A 21,724-nucleotide genomic window follows, 5' to 3' on the forward strand; every position below is an offset into this window, starting at 1 on the left:
TGGCATGCCCTTGGCTAGGTGTTTGGTGTGTTTCCATCTGCCTGACTTGGGGCACTTTATAATCACATTTAGAGTGGGGTCTCATTCCATATGTCGTCCAATGTCCTCTAGCAACACCATTTCTGGTTTGGTTTCTTTAGGATGTCAATTGATGTCGCGAGCATCCACTGACACTTGACAGCAGAGTGTAGCGAGACAAGAAATCAGCCAGATTGGAGCCAGACCAGCTCCTTGCCTTGCTTGGTTACTGACAAAGGGTTGTGCACTGGTCATGGGAAAGTACTGAATATGGCTTGTACAGTAGCTGGCCATACCCAGAAAGCAATGTAGTGCAGTTATGGTCTGGGGATGAGATGTGGTCATTAGCACTGATACCATTTCAGTGTCAGGTTTAATCCCCTTTTCTGAGAAAATATGTCCAAAAAATCTCAGTGTGTGTTTCCCAAATTCACATTTGTCACGGTTCAGATTGAGGTGTGTATCTTCAAGGGCAATGCAGGCTTTCTGTAGTGTGGCATCATGTGCCTTCTGTCACACCCCAAAGATGAGTATGTCATCGCCGTAGTTCATGCAGTTGGGAATATGTTGTATTACTTTATGAATTGTCTGTAGAAATACCTCATCGGCTGATGATATGCAGACATCAAGGTGCTTGCAATGATGGAAGGCCAAGATGTGTGGCGAAGGTAGCAACGTATCTTGAGGAGAACTCTAATTCCAGCTGATGGTAGCCTCTCTTCAGGGCCAATTTGGAGAATGTTACACTTGTAGTATGGTGTTTATCTTGCTGTATCGCTGAGTTGGGAATCCGCATGCAGACACTGTTGAGAATGACGTGCTTGCCTGAACCCTTTCTTGGAATGGGTATTATACGAGAAACCCATAATATGGATTATGTGGCTAGTTAAATGACGTCCTGCTCCCTTTAACAGGCACAGTTCTTCTTCGACTTTATGTTGCATGTTAAAAGGTACACAAAAGTAGTGTTGAGCACTGGGTGTGAGGTTAGTGCCAGTGTGCAGTCATAATTGGTGATTTTCTAGCTTCCCTATTCCATGAAAGAAAGATGGAGCAGCTGGTCAGTTTTGGCCACCGTGTTGAGGATATTGGTCAACATCATGTGCAGGAGGCACATTTGAAGGGCTCTCTTGAAACTGACAATGAACCCACTTTGTGGCTGCGCCCCGATGACATGTAGTTGTAGTGTGGCTGAATATTTCTGATAGTTGCTCTTGGCAGTAAACGTGTCCATTCAAGGCAGTGGAATTTGAAACCCCTAAAGAAATGTCAACCTTTCAGGGGCGCAGCTGAGAAGGTTGTGTGCTGGTGTCTATCAGAAAATCCATAGGGGGATTGTTGACGTCAAGGAGCAGAATAAGGCTAAAATCAATGGCAGTTTTGTTTCCTGTTATTGCAGAAGGATGACTCTGATTCACCAGTGGAACGAGGTTTGGATTTGAGATAATTGAGCTACCTTTGTGATGTGCATGTGGAATGGCGATATGACGATCGATTATGACAATCCAATTTGTCTTTCTTACGGTCAAGCGAGTAGGTTTGTTCTTTCCGTCTCCTTGATGGTAGATCTTGTGCTCGGGGGATGATCTGTCATTGGTCATGGATTTGGGGGGGTTTGAGCTCTCTTGATGTCTGACATACTCCTCTAAAATGGCTTTAACAGCCTCAGTCGGTGCACGATTGACATCTGACAGAGAATGGGCTGTCGTGCAGAAAATCATATCTGCATCTGTAGCATATTTTCCCAGATTATTTGCTCTGATTTGGTGTAGATGTCAATTGCTGTATAGGCACTGGGGTTGTTGATGATAGTTTCAGCTTTTCCGTGTTTTCTAGTAGGAGGTCAATGGGCCTGGTGGCACGAGCCATCGTCATTATTTTGTCGGTCTCGGGAGGATAGGAGCAACGTGCTCGCCTTGGAAGCACGGCGACACGGAGCAACACAGGTTCGATCCCAGGGTCCGTGCTTAGAAACCTCTGGGTGTTAAGCGCGTTATAAATAACCTATCATATCAAAGGTGTGTGCTTTTTGTAGCAGTTTCAAGTCACAATGCTTTACGGGGCACATAGGCATATCACAAAAGAGTGCATTGTTTTGCCCCCTTCGCCTGTGTGGTGGTGTAGAGTATGTGCCGCTCATAGCCAATGTTTTTGTGAGGTGTAAAATAGTCATTTTGACCTTTCTTCAAGTCATTAAATGTAGCAATGGCACTTTCCTCCGGTTCATGGAGTATGTCATGAGCCAGGAGCCTACCAGCAAGAATAGTCCCCCCTCTCTCCTTTACCTTCTTGTGGCAAAATTGCATCAATATCGACTTCAAAATCATGCACACACCAGGGACCAAGGTTAATGGTGTCTAGAGTGTTAAGAGGTGAGGCTGCACGTAATGGAACAAGCCCTGGTGACATAGAAGCACTGGAGTCAGTGCTGGATTATCCATTAGGCCACTTCTTTTAGGGGCCCCGCGACAATGGATCAAAATAAAGCAGTGCAGAAAATTAAAATCATATTAGGAGATCATTTGCGAGGGAGGGGCCGACATTTCGACTGCCTAGAGGCCTCCACATGGTGTAATCCGGCACTGACGGGAGTATGTCACTTCCTCATGCAACAACGCTGTGTTTCAAGAATAATCCCCACAAGGAGGCGTATGACAGAGAAAGAGCTTTGTAACATGAATAATGCAGGTATGAAATAGCAGTGACTCAGCATTGGGGTGCCCATGCACCTTGGAAGACTGAGTCAGTTGGTCACTGGAGCTGTCACTTGTGTGCCACGTATGCTGCGGAGGCGGCAATGCTGTAGGAATTTGTTCCGCATTCCTAGCTGGCTTAGAGAACCGTGGACCTCCGATCTCCCCTAACAAACACACGCAGAGTGATTCAGCAATAACCACTCAACACTTTGAGCATCAGAGGGTGCATCGAGTGATGGAGCTGAAACAAATCTTCTTAGTGGAGGGCAGCACGGGTCAGGAAACGGCCTTTGTCGCCATTGAGAAGTTGTGAGGACTGCCCAACAAGAGATTAAAAGACATGGATGACATGCCAGGAGACATGTCTGCTTTATTTGTAATACATGTGTTCACTCCCTTGTATGAAGTACTTCCCACAGTCACTTCCCACCCTTGGACTCGGCTTGGGGAGTGACCACATAATGGCATGGAGGGGCCCACAAACACTCTACATCTGAAGGAACCGCCACAGAACTAGGCCACAGACTTTCCTACAGCGAGAGTGTTACCAGACCTTTCCTTAGAAGGGAATCCTAGTAGAAGTGTGATTCTGAACCTTTAGTTAGCCCCAAACTGTAGGTAGCTTGTGATCCATAGAACCGGCCTGACCATTTTAGTTGAAGTTTACTCCATCCCCATTTGTTATTTCTTCGACTGTATACACCCCTTAATATAACTCAGGCAAATTGAGTTGTCTGTGTGCTCTGTTCATTGCATCCCCGTCGGGGGCCACAGTATGTGTAGAGGAGGAATGCCCGGTGCAGCAGCAGGTGTTTGCACTTTTGAGTTGTATATGTTGTTTACATGCTCTTAGATGCCTGAGGGTTGTCCAGCTGAGGCCTCGAGGGCCGGAATCCTGATGGGCTTTTTAGGATATCCCTCATTAACATTCATGAGGAAAAATGTGCATACATTTAGAATCATTGCATGCAAATTTATCTCATGAATATTAATGAGGGGTATCCTGAAACCCCAACATGGATCCGGCCCTCGAGGCCTGGAGTTGGACAACCATTCATCTTGAAACATGAAAGTACAAACATACCTGAAGGCGTACAAACTACTCCTGCTGCACCCAGTCTCTCTCTCCTTCTCCTAGAAAGAGCCGGGTCCTTTTCATGTAAGTGCTGCTCTCTTCCGAGTACTCATTTGCTCCTTGCTCTCCTATCATGTCCAGTGACCCTGCCTTTCCCCTACTGCATGTGCTCCTTGACTCCGCCCTCTGTGCGCTTGGACTCTCTGCTCCACACCCCAGTGCTCCATGCCCTCCTGTGTCCCCATCTCATGTTCTCCCATGTTCTCAAGCTTGAGATGCTCACTTCTCGCCTCGAGAGTGTGCTGCACCTAGAAGATGATCACCAAGAAACAGTAAGAAGATAAGAACCAGAACCAACATCCTACTCAGTGGACAATGAAAGAAAGCAGAACAGCCAGGGGTAGAAAAACACGATTGATTTAATTACATGTAAACAGTAATATATTAATTTTGAATACAATACATACTAATATTTAAAGCATTAACAACACAATAGGTACTTCTTTTGACTTTTCCCTGAGCCTTTTCCTAGTCTGGTGCATGTGCCAGTATTAATTTATCCAACTAATGCACACCTGGCAAAAGAGAACCTACCCCTTGTGACCAGCATTGGACTAGGCAGGAGGGCGAGTGGTGAATAGCAATCTTTTACATTCTTTCCACTGAAATACAGGAATGTGTCTGCATATTATGTCTACTTTAACAAAATGGCCGCAGGGGGTCCTGCAAAATGTGATGAGTGGTCCCAGATATTGCTGCCACTCACAGTCCTTTGGTGAATGTGGGTGCCCCTGAATTGCTGTGTCCCTCTGCAGCACAAGGGCTTCGGGGATGTCTTGTGCCCTTCGCATATAGGCATACCCCCTAATCCTGTCTCAATGACAGTAGCAGGCCAGGTCATTTAATGCTTATCAGTCCCAAGGCTGGTTAATAGGAGGGGAGAGATACTACAAACGTCTGCCACTGGGGTTTCACTACCCCTTTCATTATCTGTATTCAATCCCATTGGTTGTCAGGGTAATGAGATGGTCTGCCCATCTAACTCTCCCCATCCAGTGCAATGCCTTCCACTGACAGAGGAAAGCCCGTCTCTTGCACTCTCCCCATACAGTCTAAGTGTGATCGACTGAGAGGTGGTTGTTAATGGCCCCAACCTTGACAAATTCTTTGATCAGTGTGCAGTGAAAGCCGTACTTATTCTCCTCCTCCAGTCTGCCACATGGAAGGGAAGTCCCTCGATCCTTATCAAGCCCTATCGCATGTCTCTGAAAACATTGACCCTGTAATGCTCTTCTTCCTGGGCATTTTGCCTTTACTTCCTGTCGTAATACTTGTCCCAATGGGGGGGAAATCTGGTCCTCCTAGTCTTATCCAGTACTAAGGCCTGCCACTGGCACGCACATTGCTTTGCCTCTGTCTTGCCTTGTCCAATCACAGGCCTATCTTTTAGGGGTGAAGCCCTGTCCCCAATGCCCTCCTCCTATTATCCTTCCTCTTTCCTTCATCCTGTCTCAATATCTCTGGCATGAACGCCTCACCCCTATTGTCCACTAGTCCAGTACAGATCTGTAACTCTCATCCACCTCCTATAGTCATGGCGTCCATCCCTGGGATGTGATGACCTGGCCGTCAATGTAATGTAAAATGTTTTACCTTATCACCATCATATGGATGGCATTTCCTCCCAAAGAGCATGTCCTTTAAATCCACATAATTAGTTCCTTGTAGTGACTTTTTCTGACCAACAAACTGTATTTGGCACCTTTGACAACCTCCCTTTTGTTGCCTCTTCCTGGTGTCTTGTGTCCCAATTTATCATCTTCAATACCCACATGCTTGGGCCCTAGTAACATTGACATCTAAAGTTTATAGAGGCCAAAAATGGTCTTTGTTTCCTCAAAACCAACCAGGCTGACATCTGACACATTGACATACACGCTGTCGAAGCGAGTGAGGTTGAAGACGGCTGCCAACGTGCTGCTCCTCGACCACTTGCCGTTGTTCCCACAGTAGTTGTTGTTCCGACTCTCAAGCAGAATCTTTTCACTTCCGGGGCGCGGCGCCCGCTTGAAAACAGTGTGGATAAGGGGTGTGTTTTGGCAGCTGAGAAATCGGAAATAGACGGTGGAGTAAACAAAGTACAGTCCGGTTTCGTTGATTACAAGGCCTCTGTTGACATAAAAGACCCCATCCAGAAATGCCTGCCCGACAGTATCTTCCCAGTCCAGCGGCAAAGAATTTGTGTTGGATTTGCCTAGAAACAAAAATGGACAGAAGGGATTAGAACCAGAACAAGCACGACATCCAATCTCAGAAGATGTTTCAGCGTTTTCTTGATGTACGGCTATTCTTTTCCCTTCTATTCTATTCCAGCTCTATCACAAGTGTTAATTCCTCTGATTTCATTACATTAATGATTAATTATAGAGCAATGCCCTATATAATGGCCCCTATTGCTCCCAAAAGCATAAAACAAATCTAGTATGCACTTGATTTTCTAAAACAGTGCAAGGAACTGGCGAGACACCATGGGCCTCATTACGATCCTGGCGGAAAACCATGGTGCTAATAGCACCATGGTCCATGCCGGTAACTTACCGACTCCGCCATGGAGAAAGGGGGAATTACCACCCCATTACAAGGTTGGCGGGGTGGTAATTCCCCCTTCCTCCATGGCCCTTCCCCATTCCCATTTTCGCCCCATAGGGCTCTATGGGAATGGGGAAGGCACTAAGTACGGTACCGCAAATTGCGGTACCGTACTTAGCACCAAGGTCCCTTTGCAGGTCCCTACTTTAACGGCTGGTGTAGACCAGCCGTTAAGGTCGGGTCCCGCAAAGGGACCTCGTAATCAGGCGCTAATGGGTTAACAGCGCCGCAGCCTTTTACGGCGCCGTTAACCCATTAGCGCCAGGGTCGTAATGAGGCCCCATGCGCAATTTAACGCAGCTCCAGACAGTTAGGTCTGAACTCTGTGGAAGGTTATGGAATGAAGGCAGTGCCGTACACAAAACCAAGAAAGGTAACACAAAAAGAAGCAACACGTATATTCAGGACACATATCATGTAAGGTGTTTATTAAGACAACATTTGTTTATTTAGAGATTAAGCAGAACTGAAATGTCCCCAGGGCCTAACGGTCAATAGGACCTAAAGATCAAAAGTTATAGCCGTTTAAAGTCCACTTTTAAAGTTCTGTTGAAAAAAGGTGAGGCAAATGGAATGGAATGATTGCGATTGGAAGGACATTGGGAGAATGGATCGATCAAAGTCAAGACCAAACTCCAAAATGGGAACCATTGAATCTACTATGGGAACGCTGGCTACCAAGTGATGCTTAAGAAATAATGGATCCCAATGTTGTCCAATGGATTTTCTCGCCAGTGGCTATAAGTAAAACGTAGGCCAACCTGGTTGGGATAAGGAGGCAGATGTATGCTTAGGAAAGTGAAGGGACACCAAGATGCAGGATCTTCATTTTGTGGTCAATTAGGAGAACCGTTGTCATTGGCACTGGACATGAAGTAGAGGAGAACCAGGACTGCAGCCACAGGAACCAGAAATGTAAGCAAACAACCTGGGAATTAACTGGTGTGGGCGGGCTGCCAGTTCTGGTCTCAGAGACCCTAATGCTAAATGACTTAGGGCATTTGCAGGCCAAAAGACAGAGGGGATTTCTTTGGTGGCTGCTGACTACACACTGGATTGGTCTCCAGAACACGTAAAAACACATGTCCAGAGGCTACATGGTTCTTGTAGCCAGTAAGGCTGCTGCTGGAGGGTTGTGGGTGCTTGAGATCTCTGGGAGTGGCTTCCAGGCATTGCTTTCGTGAAGAACAGGCTGGTGGTTACTTTGGTAAGCAGACAGTCGAGGGTGGCCAAAGCATCTCCCAGAATGCTTGCAACCAATGCAGATGGCTGGTCTGGTCTTCTGTTCTCTTTGGGGACCAACCAGGGATCACAGGTTGCTTTCCAGCCAGCCCAAGGTGAGGTAGCAGTGTACATCCGGGTGCCAGAACAGGTGCAGCTGCACCAAGTTAGACATTGTTCCTACAGAGTAGCTTTGAGGTACTGGGGCTCCTTCCTTCCAAAGGGAAGGATCCGAGGAGTCAGCGGGGAGATGAAGTGCACCTGCTGGGAAGCATTCTCCCAGGCCGTGTCTCAGGAGGGGTTGCAGGTTCCAAACAGAAATGTGTGTGCCCAAGGCAGTGGTATTCACCCCATGTGTTTGCGACCAGGTCCCTATGTACTTCTTCTCTGCCTCCAGCAAACATGTAAAATGGTATTGACCGGTGCCCCAGGAAAAGCCCTTTACCCCCCCTGGGATCATAAACTTCCTCCACCACTGGTACAGGCAAAATATGTCTCTGACAATTGTCCATTCTGTTGTCTAGCAGAAGTCTGCTTCCTCCTCCTACCAGCTATCAGGCAGCGGCTGACTGACAAAGCATGTGAGCCAAATGTATGAGTTCTAACAATTTATTTCATGTAAGAATAAGGCTGGGATAGAACTAGGGGTTTATCTACAACTGAAACCAGTGTTGCTATCTTGAAATTAATTAAGCAAAATATAACTCCTGACCCCATTAGGGCCCAGCTAGGAGGGTTGCATTGCTCACCCCCTGATGGAAATAAAGACACAGACACCGCGGTGTAAAATAAATGTATTTTATTTAGGTTGTGTGAATGTGTATGTTTACTAACTAACTTGTCCTACCCAAATATATTTTCTACCTAATATCTTAATCATATTGTTGAGTGGTATTGTCTCATTGATGATTTATTCATGATCTGTAATGGCTCAGAAGAGATATGCATGCGTATGTAGATTGTTTGAATGATAATTCCATGAATTTAAGATTGACTATGACCAGCAGCTGTAAAGAATTGTTTTTTAGATGTCAGATTTCAAATTATCCAGAATTTGCAGGTGTACCCCTGCTTCACACAATTCCTACTCCAGTCCTAGTTTGAAGGGTATGTAATGAACTGAACCAATGCTTCCGTGTAGACACTATTGCTAGTCTTTCCTGTAGGAGCCAGTGTGAACAAATTGTCTTTGTTTCCAACTCTAGAACAAGCCTCATGAAGCTGACCTTGAGTAAAGCATAAATCCTGTAAAGCGATCACAGCTGCTCTGAGTGGGAGCATTAAGATTGCACAGCCACATTATTGGTGTCCGGTTCTACAGCTGAGGCAGCAGCAACCTCAGCACCAGTCCCGTACGTGAAGGGATGAAGCGTGTCAGCTTTGTACTGTTGAGAGGTCATACATTCATCAACTTCCGTGGGAAATTAAGTTCCTGTTATTATCATGAGAGATTTGCTACAATGTAAGGGGCAGCGCCATTGCGGACACTATTGAAGAGACATGCACCGTTTCATGTGACCCGCATTGCTACAAAAGCACTGTTTTGTGTCACCCGTATGCAGTGGTCAAAGTGGGTAGGAGCGGTTGGGAGCATGCTCCTCGACTTTTTTAAATTACGTTTTATATTCCTATACTTTTATTTTACAAAGAAACCGTTCTGGAGTGGTTTTTGTTTTGAAATAAAAGTAGGAAGAAGGGGAAACATACATTTTCAGTGTAGTGCACTGAACGTTCCCTTAAACAGCAAGGAAATGTGTTTGGGGGATTTTATTGTGCGTGGGAGGGGGGTGCTGATGGTGTATGTGGGAAGCAGGAGCAGTCCAGAAGGGAACATAGTTCCACTACTTCTTTTCGTACACTTCAACCACTGCCCGTATGACTTGAAAAGTGAGTGCTGCTAATGCCAGCTAGAATGCTGATAGTGTAGAAAATTTGGAACATTTGACTGCTGAGGTTTTCATGAACCGCTGAACTTTAGGAACAATGAACGTAGAACTATGGCATAACTACGGCGCGGAGAGCCTTATGGCAGGGGTAAGCATTGCAGACCGCTTAAAAAAATGTATCTGAAAAAGGTATATGTTACTAGTGGTCCCCAACAAACCCTATTGGGGAAACATGTCAAGGGACCACGGCGAAAGGCTGTGGACACTGGGCATGGCTAGTGTGCCCAAAAGTCTGCTAATTATTCCTATGAGGCCACATCCTGGCTTCTCTCTTTCTGTCTGAACACACTGCAAGAGTTTTCAGTGAAACTGTGGAACCCCCCCCCCCTGTTAACTTAATCTGTGGTGTTCAGCAGTGGTCTTGGCTTTCCCCCACCTCATATAATGTATTCACAAAACCTATTTTTCATATTCTTGATGATCTTGGCATGGTATGATGAGGCAGGATTGCCCTCACCTTAAAGGTGGCAGAGTCACCTTCATAGCAAAGGATTCCATCCCTATCAGAAAGGTAGGTAGGACAACCGAAAACAATAGGTAACCACCCACTCCTCAAACTGAACCCCTCCCCTAGCAGCACCATCACCCACCACATCGTCTACCGCCCCCAGGTCCCGTAACAGACTTTCAGGCTGACTCACCTCCTCACAGACAACCTAAAAGAATCCAGCAAAGCTATCCTCCTAGGAGACCTCAACCTTGGCTTAATGACCCGAAAGATCCCTCAGCCAACTCACTAGACAAAGCGTTAGGAACCCTAGGGTTTCAACAAGTTATCTCAGCCCCCACCCACATCAAGGGTCACACGCTTGATTGAATAGCCCACCACAACTGCCCTGTTACCATCAAGACAAACAAACCCCTTCCCTGGACTGATCACCATGTCATCCTCTTCGACCTCACCATGGCCAAGTCAGTCCGCCAGCCTATGACACCCCTCCCACCAGCTCTCACTAGAAGCACCCGTCAACTCACCAAAGATAGATTCCTACCTCACCTCACAGTTCCTGCCCCCAGGCCAACGTTCTCTCAAGACCCAGAATCCCTAGCTCAAACATTTAACACCATCATCACCCAAGCAGTAGACATTGCCCCACTTACCTCTAGGAAGGTCAAACGCACCAAGCACTCCAATTCTTGGTTCACTCCAGACCTTCTCGAACTTCGCACCAAAAAAAGGGATGCACTCTCCACTTGGAAAGCCAACCCTTGCAACTCCACTAAAGAGAGTTCAACAAAATTGCAAAAGAATGCAAACTAGCCATTATCAAAGCCAAAGCCACCTCATTCAATACGAGAATAGACACAGCCAAATCCAACACTAAAGAGATCTTCTCCATTTTCATTGAGCTAGAAACACCTACTCCCCCCCAATCCATCACAAAAGATGAAGCCTGGTGCAACAGCATCCAAGCTGCCATGCTCAGAGAGCTTGACACGGTGCACAGCAAAATCCAAGCCAACCAACAGTCACTTAACCACCAAGCGCTACACATCCTTAACAATAATTCTGGAAACACACCCCTTTTCTCCTTTAAGGAGGTCAACAAACGGGAAGTCATAGCCCGCTTGAACTCCATCAATATATCAAACTGCAAAGGTGACACTTGTGCAGCCACTCTCATTAAAGAATGTGCCACTACCCTTGCACCCTTCCTCATTACCTTTATTAATGCCTCCTTTTCCACCAGCCTTGTCCCAGCCTGTCTGAAGCAAGCCCGGGTCCGCCCTCTCTTAAAGAAACCCACGCTAGACTCAAGCACACCAGGGAACTACAGGCCCATCACCACAGTTCCCTTTCTCCTAAATATCCTAGACAAAGGAGCCTGCCTCCAAGTCCAACAGTTCCTTGAAGCTAACAACCTTCCCGGTCTCCACCAGTCTGGCTTTAACCCAGGCCACAGAACCGAAACAGCCCTACTAGACCTCAAGAACCAAATGGATGACTTTAGATACTCTGGCAAACCAGCCCTACTACTCCTCTTTGACCTCTCGGTGGCCTTTGACCTTGTCAACCACAAAACCCTGTGCCAACACCTCTCAACCTCTGCACACTTCTCGCCCAACGCTACAGCATGGATCACCTCATTCCTCCATGCTAGAGCAATAAGAGTCTTTTCAGACCTAGTCTGCGCGCACCCTAGCACCATCCAATGTGGAGTCCCCCAGGGCTTGTGCATATCCCCCTCCTTATTTAACATTTTTACCAGGCCACTGTTCAACATCCTTGATTCACTAGGCATCACATATACAAACTACGCCGATGATACACAGGTCCTTCTAGCACTTTCAGGTGACTACGAGTCAGACTCCAAAACCCTAAACGCTGCCTACTCCACGATCCAAACGTGGACAGCAGAGAACTGGCTCTGTCTAAATGGAGACAAAACTGAACTACTTCTAATCAGTTCACCCGAAACTCTAAAGAAACTTGACAAACAATACACGGTTTTTAACATCGACAACATACAAATCCCAGTCTCCCAGGCCGTAAAAACCTTTGGAGTCTACCTAGACTCCAACCTCTCAATGATGAGGCAGGTAAACGCCATTGCCTCGTCTGCTGCCTACCACTCTAAACTACTCAATGCAGCTAGACCATTCCTGACAAAGCAACATTGCCTAACTATAGCTAGAGCTAAAATTGGGGCCCGGCTTGACTTCTGTAATGCCCTGCTGGTCGGCACCTCCACAAAGAACATTGAAAAACTAAAAATTGTCCAAAATAATGCACTATGGGTATCCCAATAAGGGAACACATCTCAGCTGCCAAGAAACAAGCCCAATGGCATCCCGTCAAATAACCAGTCATATTGAAAACATTGTCCCTCACTCATAAATGTATCCATCATGCAGCCCCTCAATACTTTTCTCAGAGAATCACTAGACCACCCACAGAAAGACCAATCAGAACCCCATACACCAACCTACTCTCAGTGCCCAAGGTCATAAGCGCGCGGGCTGTAGTCTCCAGCTTCCCATTCATCACTGCGACCCAGTGGAACTCCTTGCCTCCCAACCTCAGAAGAATCTCATCCCACATAGCCTTCCGAAAAGCAAACAAAACACGACTGTTCATCTGAAACCTGCCAGTGTCGAGCCATAGAACTCTAAATGCATTGAAATGTCCTGCCTGTAACTTACTTTTTCTTCAAGTAACTAAGTCGTCTGTATATTATGCTTCCCATGTAACCCGTTCCAACCTTGCTACGCCGCATGTAACCAGTAAGCAACGTTGTAACATGGAACTAAGTCAATCTCTTGTAACAGTGCCTCGATGCCACTGGGCTGCCAGTTCACTTTATAAATGTAAATAAATAAATAAAAATATAGAGAAATACTAACTACGCTGACAACACACTGATTTTGCTGCATTTTACAGGGGATTATAAACAGGATTCGGACAATATTAACAAGAGGTTAGACCCTGAGAACACTGTCGGAAGTGGCCAAGTGTGGGCTAGGTCTTGGTGTGGCTTGACGGTCGAAACGAATGCTGTGAGGTTCTTTCCTCTACTCTAGTGGCTCCCGGCGTGCAGACCTGTATTGCGAGAGAGCTGTCCTAGTGAATGGCTGTGAACGCTGTTGTCAACGCTTGGTAAAGACAGCCGAGATTATTAGTGAGCCCGGAGTGGAGTGGAGAGGAGATTGGTGATTTCTGGGGGGAGGGCTGTCCACTGGGCTGACCCCTTCTAGGGAGGGGGGGGGCAACTCTGAGCTCTGTGTGCCTGAGAGATGGTATGGCAGAGAGCGCATTATACAGAGCTCCCATGCTCTTTTGCTCAGGGCGTGAACATTATCCCTGACCAGTCAGGACTCTGGCATAAAAAGTTAGATCATTTGCTTTTTTTGTTGCTTCTTACTGGCTACTCGGTAAAAAGCTGTGTACAGTGACTGCGGGGTGCCCTTTGTAGGCACCCTTTGGATTGTACACTCTCAATCAAGCAGCCTACTTAAACATAGAATACTCTGGTCTGCTGCAGCCCAGGGAGTCCGGGTTTAACAATTTACCCATCATGCAAGTTAGCACTGTTCACTGTATTATTGCTTTAGCGTATTAAATGCATTAGGCTTGCCACACTGCCCAACTGAATAAGTTTATCTGATCTGCTTTTCCGAGCATACTGACCTTTAAGGGCACTCTTTCAAAATGCCTGAAAAAGGTTGCTATCTGCTGCGCAGCCAATTAGTGCCTGAGGGAATGGGCGGCCTCTTCAACCAATGCAAGGAGGCAGCCCTCAAAGAGCACCCTTTGATGGCGCAGGGGAGCTGCACCCTACCCTTAACCCCTACCTCTGAAGAGCAATGCAGGGGGTGTGCCGAGGAAGACATGACCTCGGAAATTTTAATAAACCTACAAGAACCCGCTCTATGGGTTTCATCTAACCCGAGGGAAGGCCATACAAAATGTCTGCAAAAGCTCAAGCACTTAGAGCCTGTAGAAATTACTCCAATAGTGAGCAAGCAAATCCCAGATTGTTTTCTCCATTCTTACACAAGTACAGAAATAAGGTCACTGACTCCTTGCTGTGCCTGGGCTATGGTGGAACTCTCCAGTATCAAGGATCAGAGCTTGATTGAGGCAGCCACATGGGTTGGTTTGAAACGGCTCCTGTACCTGCTGTTCCTCGCGGTGACGGTGGTAATTTTCTAAATGCGCCAGTTTCTCCTATACGAAGAGCGTCACTGTTGGGCTCCTCTACCATGTTAACTGAATTGATTCCTCTTGACAATACTAATTCTGTGCATTGGAAAATGATAGACAAGGTAGTTTGCCACTACATCATACTTTGAGAGAAGCGGATGAAAGGATAAGACTAACTTCTCCCACTGTTTCCGCACTGAACTCAGTAGTGAGCAGATTTGTTGAGCAATGTGACAATAAACGCGATGTTTATAGATATAAAGTACTTCATACCTCTAAGGATGCCATGGGGACAAAGGATATGGGATGCCCTCCATGTAGTGCTTCTACAAGAAAACAGGTGGCAAGACAAGCAAACTTGATCTCACTCACCCAATCCCTTAAACAGGGAAATTCTACGCAAACTGGTGAGGCGCCGCTGGACAGTGATATTCCAAAGTAATAAGTCCTAGTCTCTAGAGAAACGCTCGCAAAAACTAAAAAGCTAATAGGCATTTGCGTAAATTCCTCCATTCCTTACACACCACAGAACTGGCTGCAACCTTGGCAAGACAAAAGGTCCACTGGGCAACTCCATCTTTATCCACGGACACGGCATCTGGACCTGTTCTGTTCCCCAAGAGGGGCAGCAAACTCAGAATGTGATACCAGGGGACTATTACCAAAACGTCTACATCAACAGGGGTAATATCTGAGGTCCCACCCCTCCACCCCCGACTCCTGTAACCTTCTAGGTCTCAAATGCTGCCTTCACACGGACCAGCTCCTAATTGTGACTTTGGGATACAAACTGATGTATTATGCAGCAAGGAATCTCAGCTTATAAAAAAACCTGCGATTCACACAGGTTTCAGCAGTATGATCTCCTTGCACGTAGCATAAGCACTTGTATGGGATCCTTGCACGTAGCATAAGCACTTGTATGGGCATGTCCAATCAGGAGCTAAAAAGGTGTAATTTAAATCATCAAGCAGTCCAGTGTGGGTTAGGGGATTATACAGAGAAAAAGAAGGTGCAGAATTATGCAGGTGCAGTTAATCAGGTTGCAACATATTCTAAAGTAGGCCTTTTTGATGCTGCCCCTGTGGGTCAAAGGGTCACTACCAAGAAGGATGCAATGGTTCAGACAGGCAAAGAAGTAGGTACAATTGGATGGCCCTTACTAATGCGCTCAATGGGTAGACAAACAGAGGCTTTATTGGACTCCTATGTCAGGGGGCTCAGGCCAGGGAGGAATCTGGAAAATTATTGGGGTCCGTTCATATCTACTGGGGGGGACTTTTGTTGGCATCAGGGGCTAGCTTCCTCTTCCCCTCACAGCTCCTTAACTCCCTCAGGACCTGGTGGGGAAAGAAAAATAGCACCTCTTTACTGTGTAAATCGCCCAGGCCTTTGCACCCCCTGTGTTTGTCAACACGCGGACACTACTATTAAAGAGTCAAGCCTGTTACCTTCCATTGATTGCCTACAAGAAAACATTGAAGGGGTATCAAGGATGGTTGATAGGGTAGGAGGGTGGGTATGGGGAAAAAACCAAGTCACAAATAATGGGTTATGTACCAGCATATTTGATACTGGAATTTGTGCTGGTATCTTCCAGGAAATCTGATATACTATTGAATCGCTCTGATGTACTGGCCCTTCTGAATTAAATACCCCGCCTTCGCTAGATTTCAGCTAAGGATATCGAACTTTTGGAATTTCTTTCAAGATAACATAATAGACATAGTTGCACTAAAGATTCCCTCAAAGGCAGTCTTTTCGTTACTTCTTGACGAGGCTGACCCGTTAAGAGCCATGGGGTATGATTTGCGTCCCAGTATTCTTCATCCTGGTCACAGTTACTTAAAGAAAAGAGAAATTGTTAATTATACAGAGGGGAGGTATAATCAGGATACCCCAAAGATAAAATCACAAGAATGAAGTACTGTGGGGAATGTTCATAGTAAAGTGAGTTTTATGGTCGCAAGTAAACATATACCAGACCCTGCAGAAGATTGGCCCTGGCACCCTGCAATGCTGTCAGAATTAAAAGCAATGTATAAACAGAGCCCGGAGAAACTGCCCTGGGAGAAACTGCGGGTAAGGCAGTCAGAGAGAATTCCATCTTGTCAGGTTGGTACCTGCAAACTGTCCATAGCATTTGGAATGTTAGGGGGTTTGATAACCTCACTCACAATGACGGTTTGGTTAAGACTCTAGGCCGGTATCACCTTGTCTGTTTGCAAGAAACAAGTGCTACAGATAGCATTCTTTGGGAGGGGCATCAATGTTTTCATCAGTAAGCTGAACGTACGCAGGGGTAGACCCTCTGAAGCTTATTTACGGCAATTGGTAATGTCTTGAGATTGGGAGGGAAAGTGTGTGTCAAAAGATGATAGAGGAATTCCAGTGGTAGAATTGGGCATGCCAGGCAATGCAAACAGTTTTAATACATTACTTTTTAATATATACTAGAATCCGCACCACTCAAACATTTATGACTTTATTGTCTCTGTAAATGCTAATATAGAATTGTTCAACATTAAATCTCCGGAGAGTAGTAGGAGACTGCAATGCTGTATGTTTACTTCCGGAAGACTGTTTGGCTACAGATAAGGACGAGGCTTTGGAATATATTAAATAATAGCTAGAGTATGGTCACAGTTTGAAAGAATTATGTAGTGAGTGGGGCTTGCGGATCTTGAATGGCCAAGCCAATGGCGACATACCCAGCCACCATACCCGGCACAGAGACAAGGCAGTAGCCTGGATTGATAATATTTTTTTGTCAGATTGTCTTTTTTAAAGGTGCAAACAATTTCTTGTTGTTGATAATCTCGCTAGTGACCATTGTATGCTAATTGCTACTCTTGATGTGACTCTTTATTATTCTACCAAGTCAACATAAGGACCTGGTAGTTAATTGGAAGTGAAATGGTATAACATGGAGGCCTAAGGTTCTGGAAAGGTTTAATGCTGAGCTGGCAAACATCCACATTTGGTAGTAAGCAACTTACTTTTTCTGTTCCACAATTTCCCAATTTTATTACACAGAAAGTGTCAGAGATCTGTAAAGAGGACTGCTGACGGCCTCTTTCACGTCGTCCTCATACATTTAATAGTGAGGTTCAACATTGGAAGAGAGTCATGATACAGGACATAAAAGCAATACGAGAAGGGAAATTTGATTTAATTAAGCAGATCGAATTGGTTAAAAAGGTAAAACAGAAGTATACAAATTGGAAGACGGCCAATAGATACATGGTAGCTAAACAAGATGGTAAATGCATGCTAGAGACTTTATTGAAGCATGACTCTAGGAATGTTTGGACCTTGGTGCGTAATCAGGCTACTTTAGTTATGGATGCATTATGTAATCCTATGTCAGAGGCTGTGTGGAATTTGTATTTTAAGGGCTTATATAAGGAGGTCTCTACTGAATACTATGAACCTGGATCTAGGGGTCTCAGGACTCCATAATTCTCTATGGAAACCGTTTTAGAATTTGTTCCGCCTCTGACTCCCGTGCCGGGTCCGAAAGGACTCTGCAATAGACATCTGAAATCGGCACCTGAAGTATGGGCTGCTACTTTGTTTCTGCTTTTTGAGAATGTACTGATAACTAGAACAGTTCCAGATTCTTGGCGAGTATCAACTATAGTGCCAATATACAAGAAGGGTGACCGATTATCATCATCTAGCTATCGACCGATTGCCGTCCTGGATGCCAAGAGAAAATTATTTTCGGTGCTCCTTCTAAAGGAGATTGAAAAATGGATTAAAGCAACAAATCGCTTCTCCAAATTTCAGAGAGGGTTCAAGAGAGGCACCGGAACAGATGCCAATGGCCCAGTTATCAATGGCCTAATAGAACGGGCTGTATTTAAGGGAGCAGAAGGTCTGTATGTTGAATGTGTCGACCTGTCCATGGCCTTTTACATGGTGGCTAGGCACCGTGTCTGGGAAAAGCTTAGGAAGTGGAATTTTCCAGACTGCATTTTGTCTATTATAGTGCATATTCTTACTGGTACAAGGCTTAGAATTAGATTGGACATGCAGGGGTCCGTGTCTGGGGAAATTCACACAGCATGGGGCTTGAGGCAAGGGTGCATATTGGCCCCCTTCCTCTTTAATTTGCATATCTCAGACCTGGATGAAACACTCAAACCCACTCTTTTTGTCCCCCCAGAAATTGGCACAGAAAAAATCTATGGTTATGTTATGCGGATGTCGTTTTATTAATGGACAGAACGCAAGTGGGCCTACAACGACTTTTACATTGTTTTTTATGAATATGTCACCACAAATAAACTAAATGTGAATTTGTCCAAAACCAATATACTATGTTTCAATGGAATGGGTGTGAAGCGTCCCAGACACACATGGACTCTAGAGAGTAACATTCTTTCTGTCATCCCATCCATTAAGTATCTGGATTTCGGGCAGGTCAGAGCATCTCATAGAGCTATCATGCATGACAAACTAATGGAAAGAGGAGGACAATTTGGAGCTCACATTTTTTTATTTGAATTTTGAATTTTTGAGTCATTTATACTGCGAACCGGACAAACTTAATCGTATTTGGGCACAGATAGAACCATTAACATTTTGACTGTCTTTCTCCAATGTGATGAGTTTAGTGCCCCTGTCACTATTTCCCATGGGCAAGCTCAGCAGAACAGATGGGTTTTCAGGGCCTTACGGAATGTCATGAGTGTCTTAATCTCTCAGATATATGCCGGGAGTTTATTCCATAATCTAGGTCCATAAACCCCAAATCTACGGTCTCCTTTGCTCACATATTTTGACTGCGGTACCTGGAGTAAGTTCTTCTCACCTGAGCGTAGCTGCCAGCTAGGAGTATAACTCTTGATTTTGTTAGATAGAAACCCTGGCGCCAATTTATTCACACATTTAAAAAACAGGCAAAGAGTTGTAAACTCTATTCTCTCTTTCAAATGTGCTGTATAGCCCAGAAAATCTGTCGTTTTACACTGACCACTCTAGTTTCATTTTACAATCTAAAAGTACTTCCGGACCCTCTCTATGGTTTAGAAATCAATTCATTCACTGAATTGTTTGGTTTTAGGAAATTGAATGGAGGAATCTGGAGGAAGGTGCTAACTCTACCAAACTGTGATCCATGAAGTGTGTTGTAACATGGAAAGCTATTGCACTATTTAGAAAGATCATACTGGCAGTTCCTAACCCTTGTTTCCGGACCGCCACACTCATAATGAGGCCCATGGTGCATGTTGACAAAAAGTAATGTATATTATGTTTTGCATGCAAAATACCAGCAGACATTTGAAAAGAAAAGCCAACTTTGTTTCCATGAAAACATTTCTGTAGGCCATAGGCAAACCCTTTTGCTGGCTGTGGGACACATGTCACAAATAACTTACCCAGTGCGAGGCTGGTCATTACATACCCCCACCCGCTGTTTATATATTAGGGCAGTTGCGAGTAAAATTATGAAGTTTTGCCACATAACTAGATTGTTGCCATAATTTGACACAAGAGCAAATGGGGATAGCAACTGGGAATTGCCACATGTTTGCTCCAGACCACTAATCCAATCCATAGAGGGAGGCTGGATTTGGGAGGAGAGAGAAGAGTGACTGTCCAATCCTATTTGCGAGAACTGTTGCAGGGTACTCTAGATTGTAAACTTGATGGTGTCATCGCTGCTATATAAGGAGGAATGCACTGTGAGGAAGGGTCAGAGCTGCTGAAACTTAACATCAGACAGAGCTGCAGAAATGTACCATAGGGAGAGCTGCTAAAGCGTACCATCTGACATATGCAAGGAAACACCAGAGGAGATTGCTGACAGTGCATCTGGCTGGGGCTGTCTATTGGTAGGAAGGCCTAAAAAGCTGACTAGGTCATATGGTGGAGAGAGGGAGGCCATCCTTGAGAATGGAGTGACCAGACCTCTGCCCTATATTTCCAGAGGGTCCTGACATGCAGCTGGCTGTCCTGAACTTTAAACAAAGGTTTTCAATGTAAGTAGACTGGAGCCCTTTGTGACAAAAAGGTGGGGGAATCTACTGGGCTTAAATCCTTTCCCTTTATAGTGGGTGTGGGGGGGGAGTAAAACTGTGTAGATCCTTAGCCTATTTAACTAAAAATATTAATTTAATCAATTCCCTTTGGCAGAACAATACGGAGTGATTTTTGTTCAAATTTTAAATGATCAAAGCTCACTTCTCAGTGTGCGCTGAAAAACTGGATAATATTTTTGTCCTGTTCACCCTGACTTCTTTAAGGAAGAGGGGTGTCTTTGTTCTTAAATCAGTCAATATGTTTTGTCCATCTTTCCTCAACACAGGCCTTTTAGTGGAGGCGGGTCTCAAATCCTAAATTCTTCAATCATCCTAATTTTTCTGTCAGACGTCCCCAACCCAGACCAAAGTAGGGGGGGGTGTCTGAAATACAATCCGCTAAATTACCCTGGGCCTCATTACGAGGTTGGAGGTAAGGGAAAAACAATGCCGGTAAAGGATTACCGGCATCGCTAACAGCTCCTGCCAATTACGATCTGTCCATCCGCCATGAGCGGCACCGCTAAGAACGGTGCCACTAATAGCGCAAGCTCGCGTTCGTGCGAATCCCCATGACGGCATTAACGGCATGGCGGAAATAGGTGTCCATCACAAGGCAAGTGGACATGCTAATAGCGGCATGGACTAGGCCCAAAAAGCCCATACCGGCAAGGCGGAAATACCGGCATTGTGAACCACCCGTTAAGGGACATGTGCAGTGCTCCAAAGTACCACAGGTGGCCACAATCAGCACAGGTGCAGGCAATGGAGACTGGGGCAGCACAAAAGGAGCACACCACAGCCCTTCCCACACCCATTCCCACACCAAGATGATTGCAATACTAGCAGCATGACATGGGCTGAAGGACATGATTGCATTGCAGCACCAACAACAACAGGCAGCACAGAGGAGACGCAGGAGGAGGAGGAGAAGGAGGAGGAGGAGGGCGAGACAGGCCCAGCAAGCCCCACCAGTGCACCTAGTGATACCACAGAGGCAGCCACCAATCCCCAGGATTAGAGCCTAATCCCTGAGCAGATACACACCCTGTACTGTCTGGACCGGGATACCATCACCACCATTGTAGACATGATATACAACGACATTGTGAGTCTCATTGACATCCGTACTGCCATCCCCCCTCTACTGAAGGTGGTAACTGTGCTTAACTTCTTGGCCACAGGCACCTACCAGCATACGGTAGCTCAGATGCATGACATATCACAACCAGTATTCTCACGCACGCTGAACCAGGTGCTCGATGCCCTCCTGAAGCACACAAGTGAACACATATCCCTGCCACGGACTGCCCAGGAGATCTCCAACACCAAAGTTGGCTTCTACTCACTGGCAGGCATCCCAAGTTGCATCAGGGCCATCAACTGTACCCATGTAGAACTGGTGGTCCCACATGCCAATGAGGCAGTCTACCGAAACAGAAAGG

General features: G+C 45.7%; 1 protein-coding gene across 1 annotated transcript in view; it reads right to left on the reverse strand.

The window, feature by feature from the left end:
* Positions 1–4,190: 4,190 nt before the first annotated feature.
* The window catches only part of LOC138534084 (tumor necrosis factor ligand superfamily member 6-like), a 64,193-nt gene continuing 46,659 nt past the window's right edge, over positions 4,191–21,724 (reverse strand). Inside the window, exon 4 of the mRNA XM_069641194.1 lies at positions 4,191–6,043. Within this exon, the coding sequence (XP_069497295.1) occupies positions 5,649–6,043 (395 nt within the window). The 3' untranslated portion in view covers positions 4,191–5,648. The remainder of the gene's footprint in view (positions 6,044–21,724) is intronic.

The sequence above is a fragment of the Ambystoma mexicanum genome, chromosome 1q (genome assembly GCF_040938575.1).
Source record: "Ambystoma mexicanum isolate Mex_15411 chromosome 1q, UKY_AmexF1_1, whole genome shotgun sequence".
NCBI lineage: Eukaryota > Metazoa > Chordata > Amphibia > Caudata > Ambystomatidae > Ambystoma > Ambystoma mexicanum.